The sequence below is a fragment of the Ochotona princeps genome, chromosome 12, assembly GCF_030435755.1.
Source record: "Ochotona princeps isolate mOchPri1 chromosome 12, mOchPri1.hap1, whole genome shotgun sequence".
Lineage (NCBI taxonomy): Eukaryota > Metazoa > Chordata > Mammalia > Lagomorpha > Ochotonidae > Ochotona > Ochotona princeps.
In genome coordinates, this window is record NC_080843.1 from 52,554,891 (window position 1) to 52,571,226 (window position 16,336).

The following is a 16,336-nucleotide window of genomic DNA, read 5'->3' on the forward strand; positions in this document are numbered from 1 at the left end:
TTACACTTTGGATAAAACATACAACATCTAATCAGATATAGATGTTTTTATGTAAAGAAGATAAAGCTATGGTTCAATTTCATCACTGATAGAATATGAACCGCTAAAAAGTCTCATTATTTCATTCAAAATTAGATATTTCATTAATTATGCTATCTTGCAAGTATAATACACAGTGGCTTTAGTTGTTATGAATTGCTTTTACCAACAAAGGAGGACTTACTACATGCTGTACAGGTAAAAGGAATGGTCGGAGGTAAGAGGAATGTGCGTATGTGCATATGAACAGAAGTACTTAGTTTTATTGGGAGAATAAAGACTAAAGGAAACGACAGATCTCAACCTATAGCATGTATGACATGCATACACTGGTTCACATGATTGCAGGTGCTCACTAGACTTAGTCATACATACAGTGAAAACAAAACAAACAAGAGCTTACGTGGTGGTCTAAGTAAAAGGAACGTCACCTGGGACTGAGTACGCCTCACCTTTCGGCTTACCTGATTGTATGGTGGTAAAATTTGAGGAGGTTAGAGATCTTATATAATAAAACCGCCCCTGGTTCAGCAAGTATTACTTGTTCAATTCGAACCTATCAAAATATATGAGAAGAAGTTAAGCATTTCTATCATCCTTTGCTCTTCATTACTGATATGGTATATAACAAGCGTAAAAGTAAAGGTAAAATGTTCATAAAGATAAATCATACATTCTGAATAAAGGATTTCTGAATTTTTAAGTCAGAGGGATGATAAAATAAAAAAACATTAAGACAAATATACTCTTCTGAAAAGAGTAATTGTCCGGAGAATTTGGATCAAGAGAACTGTTACCAGAAAGATCAACACAATGAGATTATTTAGAAGTTATCATCAGCACATAATGGAATTTGGCTCAATATTAAATTGCAAAAGCAGCTGTTATACCCCTAAAAACAGACTATCACTGAAAACATACTGCTCCACTGCTCAATATTCAGAAAAAAAAATCTTGTCTAAATAATTTATAGTTTCTTTTTCTAGTAATCGGAAAATAGAAAAACAGAGAAATGGCAAATCAGTACCAACTCAGTTATTATAAAATGACCACACCACAGATCCCACTGGCTTAAGATTACCTTGACTGGGCTCAAACTGAGCTGTCAGAAATATTTCCTAAAATTCCATCCCTCACTGATCTCTTACTTTGCATCTCTTATTAATAAATACAACCTAAGCCACACTGATACATGCTGACTTAACACATGGTAATGCACCTGCTTAAGCTAGTATTTTCTGGCATCACCCTCCTTATGTAACTAGTCCCTACACACAAACACAGCCACTGCATCTTCTCCTTCTCTCCCATCTCTGAGGCATGTAATAGAACAGCACATACACAGCAGATGTTTATAAACCCTTTTGAAAGCTCAAGGTTCTTGTACTTAGGTTTTAACATGTGTCATAATGCCAACATATGTGATCTGCTACAATGAGATTCTATAAATATATGCATATCAGCATACAAAATAGAATTATGAAACTGACTTGCTGTTTGGTAGAAGGCAACAGAATGGTTAACAACAGATTATGGACACCATCTGAATTCACAGTTTCCACATGACAATTTCTTTTTTTGGCCAAGGCCTCAACTGTGATTTAAATTATACAGCATATAAAAAAGTGATTTTTATGGATTATAACAGAATTATTAGAGCAAAATAGAAAATATACCAACTGTGAACAGTCACAGCAGATTTACAACATCATTGCAGCTATCTGGAAGCCTGACTTTCAGAATTTTGAGATGTTAAGAAAGTGTTTAACACACTTAAGAGAGAAAGGAGATGGAAGGAAAGAAGAAAATAAAGAGAGGGGATGGAAGAAAAAAGAAGGTAAAAAAGGAATACATTCAGCTACCACAGAAACTACAACATAAAAGGGCTGAAAAATCAGATCTGCAAATGCTAAACTATAATTAGTTTGTTTTCAATGCAAAAAAAAACACTGTCTTATGAGAATTTTTTAAGGAGATTTCCAATCAAAGCCAGGACTCAGGAGAAAAACAGGAAGAGAAACAGAAACAAAAAAGATGAAACAGAAAAAACAAACAAACAAAAACACACAAGAGCAAGAGATCAAAAAATGATGTAAACAGCAAATGGCTAGAAATCACAATGATGACAGAGATGGACAAAACTCCTAAGAGCTTTAAAGCAGTGATGGGAGTAACAGCTCAGTTACAAAGTTTGAAGAAGAAACTCTGGTATAACTAGTAGACAATAAATCCTAACTGTATTGTATTTGTGGCAGGATGATAAAGGCAGATCTTTAAAGCAGCAAAACAGGCTGCAACCTGAAGAGCAGAGGAGCTGGGAAAGAAGCAGAGGAGCAGTGGCTGGAGAAAGAGAGCAAGAGAGCAAACGCAGGAGCTGGGGAGGAGGAAAGTGGAGCAGGAAGAGAAGGAGCAGAGGGCAGACAGCGAGCGAGGACTTACACTTACAGAGTAGGGGATGAGGGCTAGGGATGCAAAAAGGAACGAACTAATATTATGCATGGCTAGCTGCGCAGGACAGTCTTTATCAGCAATCAGAGGGCGCCAACCGTGTCATCCAATACAGAACCCAGATGTTATCCAGGCTTTTTATAAACATCTACCTTCATGGAACCCACGTGAGTTCAGCAAATTCAGGCACATTCACTACACCAAAGCTTTCGCTAACAGATTAAATTTAAATAATTTGACCCATGAACTTGAAAACAAAGGTTGACGACAGGAATGACCATGTTTCCACCTACAGTTTTGGTGTGAACACCCCTGTAAGTAATAATAGGGCAGATGCCGTCACGTCATAGTACCCTTGCTACAAGGGATGAATTTAAGAGCAAAGATTTTTAAAAATGGAAATAGATTTAGATTTCATATCTTAGTGTATATTACAACATGTTCAATCTATTATCTATGACATTTTCAAGTAGAGGAAACCAAATAGTTTCTCAAAGATGTTATCCGTGATTATTCAATTTCCTTTATGCTTCGAAACAAAACATACCGAAAAGAGAAGTCAGTCCCACAAAGATACAAGAGTTGTTGGATCAAACATCACAGACTGAGGCTCATTTGATGTGTAGCTACTGTTAATATCTGTTAAATATTCTCTGGAGTATTAAATAAGTATTACTATTACATGTGGAAAGGTTTAAGATTCTTGTCACTTCATACAGTAAAGGAATTGTTCCTAATTTTATGATAAAAAGATACTTGTTTATAGTTTTCTTTTGTATCTTACATTATAATTTGCCATTTTAGGCTTTAGCAGTTTTAGCATGGCAACATTTCTTAATCTAAGATAGGAAATTCTGAGGTCTTTTACAATCTTCAGATTATAGAGTCAATCACTACATAAATACTTGGAAGGAAACGTTTTAATAAGAAATATAATACTTAAGGCAGAGTGGGAAAGCTAGAGTAGATTCAGCAATCCTTTTCAAAATGACGAGGAGTTTCATTTCATTAAATGAAGTTATGTAAAAGTGTAAAAAGCATAGGGATTCTTTTATTCATTTTCTTCTTTTATCCTTTCAAGAATTGCAATGTAAATTAAACAGTATTTACATGACATATAAGTAACAATCAAGCACTAATAAATGTTTCATTTGAAAGTAATACAAAATAGGGGCTCGGCAGTGTGGCCTAGTGGCTAAGGTCCTCGCCTTGATCCCATATGGCCGCTGGTTCTAATCCTGGCGGCTCCACTTCCTCTCTCTGTCTCTCCTCCTCTCAGTATATCTGACTTTGTAATGGAAATAAAATAAATCTTTTAAAAAAAAAAAAAAAAAAAAAAAGAAAGTAATACAAAATAATTTCAAAATAGTTTATATCTACTTGTTCAACACAATGGATCTTCAGATAATCAAATTATGGTGATAAATAAAATTTCAAATGTAATTCATTGTATCTAAGATTCTCTTTATAAAAAGTCTTAAAATTAGTTTCAACATTTAGTTCTTGATAAAAATAAATCAACAAACTCTAAGTATTTCAATTTCTACAAGTAAACAAATGTCAATCAATAAGGAAAAGCAAGACAAAAATGGACAAGTATCCCATAAATATTAAACAAGAAAAGGAAAATCCTTGCAGCCCTACTAAATGCCTACTAAATAATAACCTACAGAGTTATTTAATCCTTACAGCTACTCTTTGGCTACAGAATTATCTCATTTAATCCTTACAACATCCCTTGATTGTAGGTATTTTTGCATGCAAGCTCAATGTGAACAATTTAAAGTACAACAGGGTTAAGCAACTACAATATGCAAAATAGAATTAAATGGTACGACAAGAATTCTAATTGAATTGTACTCTAAATTCTGTTCCTTGTACTAGAAATAGCATTAATAACACTGACACAAACTTTTATTTTATCCTTGCATTAATGATTATTTACTGCTATTACAAATGAACTTACTACAGAGAAATAAAACATATGAAATACATTTTAGTAAATCTGTAGAGTTCATACATTAGTTGTTTCAACTGACTAGATCCTTTTTTATTACCGTAAATCACCAAGAAGTATAATTTGTAAAAAAAAAAAATGCAAACTATAAATATTTGCATTTTTCTTTCTATAAGAGAAAATTGATAACTATTATCTTAAAATGTAGTGGTCTAATTAATGTTAGTTTAGCAAAATTATACCAGCTCAAGCTGGTATCAGTTTGCTTAGATTCTTAAGAATAACGTTATACCTTTTCCAGATGCCATATATTAAATGCAAAAACAAAGTATGTTACCTTTAGAGGCCTGCACACACCCTCAGTGATATGTCCAACAACTTCTTGAATATTTTCTTCAACACCTAAAAGTAATTAAGTCATCATTAAAATTTTTCTTTATTATACCCTGCTTTATGTAGGTTCAAAAAACTAACAAATAAAACTTAGGATTAATGGCACCTAGTAACACATAAAATTATCACAACAATATTTATAAAATTTGATGTCTTTTGGGTACATTACTAATTGTGTTAGCAACATATTACCATGTTACTGATTAATATGTTTCTAGAAAGCCATGTTAATCCATTTAGCTGTCAAATTAATTAAATAAATACTACTGCTGGCTCTGAGAAAAAGAAGTAAGCTGAGACAGTCAGGCAAAAATAGCTAAAATCTCTTTAGGAAGGAAGTGACGTGAAGATGGAGTATCATTCATCCCAGGTGGTGCTGTGGACTAGATAAGCTGAGGGCACCAAGAGAAGGAGTGTGTCATGCATTCAACGGAGAACTGCCCACTTTCTAGCATCACGCTCAATGAGCACTCAACACTTACTGCTTGTCACCACTCTGTCACAGGTGGAGAAGCTGGGGCTCAGAGAGCTTAATTTCTTCCTGAAAAATAACCTGCTTCATCTAACTCCAACCTCTTTGCTTTCCATGGCTTAAAATTGTCTACTTTTCTAAAACATCTTTAAAGAAATAAAACTACATCATTTTAAACTGAGTACTGGGGATAACACCAGAAAAATGAAAAATCACACTTCAAAAAATGCAGACTTTGTGTCCTCCATACGGAGTGCATCCTCAGCAGGGAGGATTTCAGGCACTGCAGCCTGTCTCTCCGCTGACCTCTCCTGCAGATCACGCAATGAACCACAAAGATATGTGGCCAAGCTATCGAAAACAATCAGGTGATGCCAGGTCACCATGTTTCTCTTCACTTCGTAACAAGAACATCTTTTTCATATACATTAAATCCTCAGATGTTAAAACAGACATCTCATTGTAATCATAATTAAGAAAATATGAAGTTGTATAAACAACATATGAGTGACTCTCATATACAATTATTTTTTCTTTAAAACTGAGATAAGCATTTTTCATTACGTATACTTAGTAATTATTTCTATGAAAAAAATTTTAAACAGGCTGGTGAAAATGAAGTTGTACAAAAGTTAAACACTTAGTAGCTTAATAGCTATAAGCAAGTCACTTAGCCTGTTCACTCACAAATGAGTACCACCTTCTATCTTTAATATCATGCTGAAGATCTGAGCTAAATCATGATAGGCACTTCAGAAATGTAAATCTGAATCTGAGGAAGGAAGAGGGTGCACTATAAAAGTGTAACCAGTGGGGCGACAGGGTAAAAGCAAGGAAGGAGGAAGTGTACTATGAGAGTGGGGATGCCTGGAGTGGAAGATTAATTCGGACACTCGCCGCGCCATCAAGATGTGAAGTGTTCTACCTCAGTGAAGAAAACAGCAATGAGAACAGACACAGTGATGTCTTACATTGTTTGGTTTCTCAGCAGTTAACAATCAACCTACCTTCCGTAGGCACCTGCTTCAAGAGCGCTTCCAGGTGCTCCTTCTCAGAAGCAGTAGCTTGATGGAGCCAGGCCAGCATGTCGCCCACATACCTAATGAAAAGAGGATGCTGGTGAGAAGCTCCCCTGCACAGACTTTAAACCCTCTACTACTGACACTGTACCTCAAAGGGTCATGGGAGTGCATCTCAATGGGTCTCGGCGTACTTCCTGGACCCCCTCTTGTAAGGGCATCAATAAATCCACGAACAACTGTACTCCTTCTGGCTGTTCCAAATTCATCTAAGGTATACCTGGAGGAAAAAGATGAAGGGCTGTCAGATTTTTCTCCTAATTATTGTAACAGACAATGTAAGCAATGTCTAACACAAGACAGACATCTAAAGTTTCCTTAAACATTCTCTTAAAAAGGAAAGAAATTTATGAAGTAGCCTTAGCATTCTGGAAATCCAATCTAAAGGTAGCCAATATTTATTCACTCCTCCTAAGAAACAACTTTGGAATTTGGAATTTAAACAAGGGAAGTAGCAATAAGGGACAGAGCAGTGTGGGCTTGGCAAAAGCTAAACAGGCCAAGGTACAGTCCTCAATTCTTCAGCTTGCAGTAGCTTCCACAAAGCTGTATTACCTAATTCTCAGATGCTACTTATTGGAACTCGGCGATTTAAAAACTAAGACTTTCTCTCCGACTTTAAAAAACAAACCAAAAAAAAACCTCTCTATTCCATATACTACTTACCACTTACTACAAAAATTTGCCATCCATATTACTATTCATTTTAAAAGCTTATTCTCACTCCAACATTAGACATACTAGGTGTTCCTTGAATTTATTGCTCAACCATGCACATAAAGCAAATATTATTTCCTAAACATACAAAAAGCCTTCCAAAAGTTCATGGAAAAAGCAAATTATGAAAATAATACACATGAATCCAACATTTTAAACTTACCTTTCAATTTACCTTTTTCCATGAAATTTTAAAAGTACTTTCATACAATTAGATCAAACATTAAAGCTTTAAACAGTTTTCTAGGGCAGGGAACTGGCAGGGAAAGAAAGCTTTGAACTGAGGAAAAGCAGAATTTGGGGTGAAACTGCTGAAGACAACCTGGAGTTGCCTCAAGTGTCTATTTCTTTTACTAGCTCATTCCTTATTTCCCATTATCACCACCACTGTCCATATGCATCCCCTAAATCAAAGTCTCCAGTTTTAAAAAGTAAACAGGAAAACAAAGTATGCTGTGGTAGGCCAATGTCAGCAGAGTTGCTTCACTTCCTATAAAAAAAAACATTTTTTCATTAGACACTAAGCCCTCCAACTCTTAAACAAGCAGCATAACACAGTCACAACCTATACTAGGCTGTTACAAAGATACCAGTTAACCTCAGGTGGGAATTGTTCTTCAACTTCTAAGAGAAAATAAATAATTAAAATGATTTAGACTAAATATTCAGAATTATTTTATTAAACTATACATATGTGAACGTTACAAATTTTTTCTAGGGCTTCCAAAAGAAGTCATTTCTTACACTATAGTGCCTTAACATCGTTCTGATTTAACAAAGAAAATCCACAACTAGTTAGATATAAGAATCTTGGATAGAAATTACTTTCAAAGAGAAGTGTGAAATGATGAATGCCTGTAATTTTTAGGAACCTGAACTTTTTTTCTTAAGACTGTCACTATAAACCAGACAGTGGCTGTGTGTGTGTGTGTGTGTGTGTGTGTGTGTGTGTGTGTGTGTAGGTGCGTGCGCGCCTGTCTGTCTTCAGATAAAAGTAAACAGTTTTGAGATTTCCTGTAAATCAAATGTATTAAGAAAAGGGGAAAACATAGTATCAGGCAAAGTCTTTTTAAACTGCATAGTTGTCTTGCACTTGCTTTCCATTTTTTAAAAATAAATTACGTAAAATGTTCATTTCTATCTTGTCCCTTGTTCTCTTAAATCACAAATATCTAGTGTAAAGGATTTCTTTTAAAAGATCACTTGACTCCATGAAATAATAAATTATAATCAAGTGATTACTTATCACTACATGGAAATTAATGAACTTTTAAATTTTACAATTTTTAAAATAATTTAATACCCAAGAACCTACTGAACACAGTCAATACGAAGAGTGTAATGTCTGTTTCTGGGCCGTTGCCTAGGGCTACGGATACAACAGAAACAAGTGAATCTAACGATATTTTTAGTGGGAGAAGGGTATTATTAAGTCTGACCAACTCTGGAAAGTTTCATCTGTATCCTAACAAGAAATAGCAATAAACATCAATGTTAATTTCCCTACAGGACAAATCTGAAGTAAAAACGACAGAAGCCCCAAGTGAACCTTCAGTGCCAGTGCTAGAGCTAAGACAACTAGATACAGAAAACACTGCCCACCTGAGACTATCTTCCAACAAAAAGGGAAAATTAAGGATGTAGCTTTGTAAGAGTGAATCTTCAAATCATTTTGAAAGGCTTTCAGTTTTTCAGTTTCATTCCAGTAAATAAAGGAATAATGCTAATCAAAAATTAAAAAAACAAAATATCACAGCAGTTCCTTTTTTGAATGCCAACAATCTGAACATGATGAAGCAGCACAGTGCACATATTGGCTCTTTAAATAGCTCACGTTCTGGTAGTTCACAAAGGAAAGACAAAGCCACTGACGCTTTTTAATTTCCATTCATAAGAAACTGCTTCTCAGAGAAACTTCTTGAGATGTGCGTGTTGGTGACAGCCTTTGTCTATCCTTCTGAGCAGCAATGGTCTCTCTACTTACCACTTGCTTAATGCTTTTCTTAGTGGAGGATTAAGATTGGGATAATAAAGTAACTTGCAAGAATGCCATCGCAAAAATTAAAAATAAGAAGAGTTTATAAAGGGAGGGAGGGTAGAAAATTATCATGTTGTTCTTAAAAACATATATATGAAAAACATAAAATCTACTACCTTTACATAGACAAAAAGAAATTTCTAAAGCTGAACTATTGAAAGCTAATAATGAAGTAACATTCAAGGTATTTACCATTCAAGAAACAGTAAGCATGGCAATCATCCCAAGAGACAACAATAACTGACATTATTTTGCTTATTTGAGACACCATAAGGAGTAGGGAGCTTCTGAACATTCCTTAATAAAGCTCACACAGTGCCATCTGGTGGTTGGCAGGATACCCTATCAAATTTTTCCCAAATGTGAGAAAATCTCCAGTTTGAAAAAATTATTAAAGCTAACTTTATCAGTTATTTTATTCTATTTTTAAAAAAATATTTATTTATTTTTATTGCAAAGTCAGATATACAGAGAGGTTGAGAGACAGAAAGATCTTCTGTTCGATGATTCACTCCCCAAGTGACCACAATGGGCCAGTGCTGCACTGATCCAAAGTCAGGAGCCAGGAACTCTTTCGGGTCTCCCACGCGGGTGCAGGGTCCCAAGGTTTTGGGCCGATCTCAACTGCTTTCCCAGGCCACAAGCAGGGAGCTGGATGGGAAGTGGAGCTGCCAAGATTAAAAGCAGCGCCTATAAGGGATCCTGGCATGTTCAAGGCGAGGACATACGCCACTAGGCCACTACGCTGGGCCCCATTTATTTTATTCTAATCAAGTAGCTTTTATAATTAATTTCCCAAAGGTGTGTGTTCTCTCTCTCTATCCAGATCTTTGCACTTGTTCTCTCAACATGGAATATTTAGTTCCATTCTCCCAAGTAAACACCAACTCAACTTCAGAACTCCCTTACGCTTATTTCCACAGGAAGTGTACTCTGATGTTCACCCTGTTCTCCTAACTCAGAATACCTAAGTCATACAGCACCCAGACGTAACCCTAGACAGCAATTAAGATGTTCTATTCAAATGCATTTGTTGACAACTGGATTTCTAGAGTAAAGCAATTTTCGTTTTAATTTTTTAAAATTAGCTTAAAGAAAGAAAACAGAAAGGCAGCAAGATTTCCCTCAGCAGCCAGGGCTAGACCAGAACTAAGCTGGGAGCCTGGAACTCAGTCAAGTTCTCCGTCACGGGTGGCAGAGATCCAGGTGGTTGAGTCATTACCTGCTGGCTCCCCAGCTGCACATTAGCAGAAAGACGGAGTGATGAATCCAGCCCGAACACTCCACTACGGGACATGGGTGTCTCCTGCACCAGCTCTACCAGGACATCAAATGCCTAAATTGTCACTGTGCCTCCAGCACATATAATCTCACATAAAACAAAGTAAGCACTCAATATGTAGCATTTTCCAGAGCCATCACTGTACGGTTACAATTTTCCAGAGCCATCACTGTATTTGTGCTGTGTGATTTCATTATAGGATAGTTAATGTTCCCATCAGAAAGCAGAGTAATTGAGAAATACTTTAAAAATGTGATTCAGAGTAGGATCTAATGTCTCTAAGAGTTCCCTGGCTGATTCTTCAATTGTAACAACCCTGGGTCTCCCTAGAACTAATTCTCATAGCATTCCAGACATTAAAAAAAAATCTACCTTGTGTGAAATAAAAAAAAGAAAATTAAAATACAGATAGAGCACTTGTTTGGCATAATTTGCAAGACTCAAAGTCCTGGAAAAATTCTTCCTGAATATTATCAGCGAAAATACAACACTAAAAAATTTCTTTCTTTCTCTGAGTAACTATATCTCTCCTCCTCTCTAGGAGAAAGGATGATAATTTTAGCCATGAGCAATTCCAACCAAGTTAATGAAATAAGACTCAGGAAAAGCACTCTACATGAATACAAGATGCTTTAGATACAGGAGGAGCACACAGGCGTTTCCTCTTGATATTGTGTTCTGTAGCATATCATGCTCAAAAGAGTACATGCTCCAATGACACACACACCCCCACACAATGAAAATATCACTATAATTATAAAACTGTAAATATAAATATGATCACATCAAATATTAATATAAACTATCTAAGAAAATATATAATTTCATTTTTCATCAGGAAGAAGTCACTAACTTGTATAAGACAGGTCTGTCCTGCAGCGCTTGCATGGCCTGAGTCAGTACTGGCGATATGTCACAGGATTCATGTGTCAGTGTTCTGCATTCATCTGAAAAACAATGTTACAACTCATTACATTAAATTAAATCTATCACAGCCATCATATACCGTCTAAATTTTGTGTCAAAAATCCCATGAAAAAAATGTGCTCAGAGATTCTGCAATTAAAAACTAATTTGTGCTGTTAACTAGAAATTTAAACTTCAGCAGTTACATGACTTCATATGAACACATATCCTAACAAGTACACCCAAACCCATATTTTATCACTATGAAAGTTCAGTTTTAAATAATAAAGAAACATTTAGTGAATAATGGCCATACACAGAGGAGCAGAGAAGTACTAAAAATAAAGTTCCTTTTTCCAGGAGCAACTCTGAAGCAGTTTTTTACGCAGTTCATGTGGGGAACTGATACCACAAGAGAATTGCAAAATTATTCAAATCTGAACCCTTAAAAATCTCTACTGCAAAGTTTTCCTTACTGTTCTAATTTTATCTGTAAAATGCTACAAGAACTACTATTGTAGAAGAACTTAGAACTCATTTATAAATTCCCCATCTTGCAGCATACAAGAATTTCACTCTAGCAATATGTTCCCCTGGCATGCATGAATGATAAAACACACATGCACTGAATTAAAGATATCTTTAAAAACGACCCCATGATTCCCAAGTCAGAGGTCACTGCATGAAGTGCTATGGAAGCATAAAGGAACCTCAAGCAATGGTCCTGCCTTTGAGAAGATGGAAACTCACAAGAGAAAAGGCACAAACATGTGAAAAGTTGCATAGTTACGTAGTATATTGAATGTTAAAAACATTTCCAGTGATTAATGCTTAGAGATGGAAAAAGTCACTGTGACAGTCCATAGCCACTGGATAGCTCCAAGAAGATTCAGAACCTAAAAGCTGCTAAGACGAAAGTTTCAGACAAGAAGCGAAAAAGCCAGACAATACCCCAGAAAGGAGGAAACACTGAAAATAAGAAAAGCAGGAACTAGACAGTTTGAACAGTATGAAGCTTTCAGGCCAGAAACTAGGAAGGCCACAGTATAGTACAGGTCTAAGTAGTTAACTGGATTTAATTACAACTCTTTAAACCAGTTGGTAACCACAATGAAGATACCATGTGCTCCCATTCCACTCTTGTTTAACCATCATCACAGGTTTTAATGGACTATTTTGCAAACAGTCCACTGCAACACTGCTTTTGTGTTAACCAAAATAATGGGCCTCCCCAAAGATGCCCATTTCCTAATCCCTGGAGCCCTGTGAACATGTTACATAACAGGACAAAAGCGACAGCTGGTAGACTTTAAAATGGGATTTTTTCTTCTCAGACTACCCTTAAAAAAGAGGTTGGAAGAACAACCAGGCATAAATAAGAGAAGGAGCAGTACAGATCAAAGTGATGTAGCACACTGCTGCTAGTTTGGAAGACGGGTGAAGAAGGGCCACGGTTTAATGCAGGCAGCCTCTGAGGAAACGTCCTCACCAACAGCCTGCAAGGAAACTTAGCCTTCAGCCCGACAATTACAAAGCAGGGAACTCCACGAGCAAATGAATGAACAAGGAAGCAGATTATCCCTTCAAACCTGCAGAAACAAATGTAACCCTGTCAACACTTACTGTACTGACAAATCCAATTTTTGATCTAACAACACTGAATTTATGTGGTTTTAAGTCATTAAGTTTGTGGGGATTTAGACAATGGTAACAGAAACATAATTCATTATTTATAAACTCCTAATTATACAAACAAGAAGTGGCCAATCAGGATAATGAAGAACAGAAATACAATCTTCTTTGTTTTATTCTCATCCGTAAGGATGCTATTTGGCTGATCGTACAGTTGATGAAGCAAAAACAGTAGGTACAAATGTCACATTTAATTTCGTTTTTAAAATACTTCTGATTACCAAAACCAAAGTATAGCAAATAAAGGCCAAATGAAAACTCTTTAAATCAAATACTACAATTTATAAACTTAATCAGTATTAAAGAAATCACTTACTTTGAGCCCATCGGTAAAGTCTTTCATAAGCTGTTTCTTGAAGCAAGGCCATCTGTTCCATAATTTCCAAACTAAAAACAAAAGATTTTTTAAAACTTAAACTTGTAGTCAACAGCTTCTTGCAAGCACATAACCATTTTGGTTAGTTTTGGAATGACTTAGTTTCAGTCTACTAGCTTTCTATATTATGAAATGGCTTGTTTCAGTAATCAGTAATGTTTTTGCAATTACATGTCAAATTTAATATCATCACTTTCTGATAAGCTGCTGCTTCAGCCCATGAACATATTTCAGGTTCATAGGCTCCTTTACAACATCCTCCTTTTCCAGAGATAAATGAAGATTAAACTACTATTTGACAAATGGTCCAAAAAAAACCTAGAATGTCTGTAGAATTCTGGACATACACACAACCAGGCGAAGCACTCACTCACCCTGCTGTTTGCTGGTTCGTACGCAGGAGAACTTTAATATCATTATGAATCTGCTTTACTCTTCCCAATGCCTTGAAAAAATCCTTTAAAATTAAACATGTGACTTTTAAATGTCATGCTTTTAGCTACAATTACATTACCCTGAATTGAAAGGTTATGACAAACGAAGAAATCCTTTCACCTATTCTAACGAACTCTTTTCACAGTGATCTGAACTTTTAAAATGATTTAAAGAAAGTATAACACCACGTATTTATTCATATTTCAAAACACACATTAATTCAATGTCTACTATGTACAAAGCGGGAGACACACAAACGCTTATTAAATATATAACAGCTGATTGATCACAATGTGACAATGGCATTTTTTTCATTAGAAACAATTATTGGAGCCTTCTTAGTTTCCACAATGCTACCAATAATATTCAATCATGACAATAACATGTTATTTTTACTTAATGAACAATTTTTTTAAAGGTTTATTTATTTTTATTCCAAAGTCAGATATACAGAGAGGAGAGACAGAGAGGAAGATCTCCCGTCCAATGATTCACTCCCCAAGTGAGCGCAATGGCCGGTGCTGCACTGATCTGAAGCCGGGAACCTGGAACCTCCTCCAGGTCTCCCAAACAGGTGCAGAGTCCCAAGGCTTTGTGCTGTCCTCAACTGCTTTCCCAGGACACAAGCAGAGAGCTGGATGGGAAGTGGAGCTGCCAGGATTAGAACCAGTGCCCATATGGGATCCCGGGGCGTTCAAGGCGAGGACTTTAGCCGCTACGCCACGCCGCCAGGCCCAAATGAATAATTTTTTTAAAGTCATTGTAATGAAAACAAAATCTGACATGACTATACTGTAAGAAATGAAGGAGATAAAGGTTTATAGTTGTATACTGCTTCTGGGTGGACGGGGTAAGAAGTCAGATTCTCATATTTCATGACAGGAAAACAACAGAAACAACACAAAGCATATTCTTTTTAACTGTAGATCTAGAATACAGAAGTCCCCAGAAAGCAGTCAACAAACTGGCTTACTGGCTGAGAATTCCTGATTCCTTAGAGGTGCACACTTCCGTTACCATCTTCCTTGTGCTGTTTGTCCTCAACCAACATGCAAACGCTATTTTGAGGGGGAAAAAACCTTAAAACGTACCTCAGTCACAGGTCCTTCTCTTGTGCCACGGAGCAGACCCATTTCCTCAGAAGTCAACTGGAACTTGGACAAGAAGGCATCGGCGACCTGCGCTCGGATTTCCAGTCTTTGACTATAATGTTAAAGATAAGGACTAAGAATCAAGGATGCAATGCATTTGTATAGCGTTAAGGCAAACTATTTCTGACACAACATCTTTTAAAACAAAAAGTGTGAAAATTCTCAGCATCTTCAAAAGCCTTGCCTCTGCTCCAAATAACCAGAACACTGGCAGGCATGTGGGTAATAACATTAGTTTACATGTTCTGCTTCAAATACTGGCAGACAGTAAACGAGCTACTCTTTATGGAAAAGGTCATACGTTGCCCTTAGGAAAGAACTCCTTTACTAATCCTTCAGAAACAAACAGAATCCTTTCACACTGTAGTTCTACATGTAAAAATTATCCTTTAAATTCTATGATCTGAGTGCAGCCTACCTAAACTAGCTGACACCTGGGAAAAGGCACATGTTAGTCCTGATTGGAATCTTTAAGACCCCAAGTGCTGAGCTAAGTTCACACTATCAAAAAGCAACTGAGAAACCTCAACTACCTGATCAGAAGCTCAACCTTCCTGCCTTCTATATCTGAAGATTTACAAATAAAATCACTAAAGTGCTTCAGTGATAATACACACCTAGTAAACACAAAGTAGTAACACTCCACAACCAACAGCTTCAAATGAGAAGGAAGACAAACAGAGGGCACAATGTATCCACCATCCTTGCTTTGTTTGCCCTTTTGCAATGAGAGGTTTTTAATTTAAAGCAAACTTTCCTGCTTTTGATGGGAAAACAAAGTTACACAGGAAAAGTCCTCCAGGTGTTCATAATAAATGATATCATCTAAATCCACACAGATGTAAACAGCATATGCGTTAAATCATCTTATTAACAGTATCAATTACTTGCACATGGTTTATACTCCTAAGTCACTATCAACCACTATCACATCGTATTTAAATTCTTTAAACTTCAAAAGAGGGGCTGGTGCTGTGGCATAGCATACTAGTCCTCCACCTACAGAGCCGGCATCCCATATGGGCACCAATTCATATTCCAGCTTCTCCACTTTCACACCAGCTCCCTGCTTTCAGCCTAAAGAAGCAGTAGAGGCTGGCCCAAATCCTTGGGCCCCTGCATTGATGTGGAAGACCCAGAGGAGGCTCCTGGCTTCAGATCAGCCCAGCTCTGGCCATTTGGGCAGTGAGTCAGCTGACAAAAGACCTCTGTCAAATCTGGCTTCCCCAGGTTGAGCAAAATTATGCTTCAATGCTATAAAAGGCTAAATATTATAATGAAAATAGACACAAGAAGGCTGAACAATAATCTATAGCCATTTTAAGATGTACAGAACCCGTTGTATATAAAC

General features: G+C 36.4%; 1 protein-coding gene across 1 annotated transcript in view; it reads right to left on the minus strand.

Annotated features, from left to right (window-relative positions):
• Positions 1-16,336, minus strand: part of COG6 (component of oligomeric golgi complex 6) — a 65,734-nt gene that overhangs the window by 30,220 nt on the left and 19,178 nt on the right. Inside the window, exons 5-12 of the mRNA XM_058670839.1 lie at positions 14,926-15,037; positions 13,774-13,856; positions 13,340-13,410; positions 11,279-11,372; positions 6,480-6,608; positions 6,317-6,408; positions 4,782-4,846; positions 504-595 (exon numbers count right to left, since the gene is read on the minus strand). Of these exons, the coding sequence (XP_058526822.1) occupies positions 504-595; positions 4,782-4,846; positions 6,317-6,408; positions 6,480-6,608; positions 11,279-11,372; positions 13,340-13,410; positions 13,774-13,856; positions 14,926-15,037 (738 nt within the window). The remainder of the gene's footprint in view (positions 1-503; positions 596-4,781; positions 4,847-6,316; positions 6,409-6,479; positions 6,609-11,278; positions 11,373-13,339; positions 13,411-13,773; positions 13,857-14,925; positions 15,038-16,336) is intronic.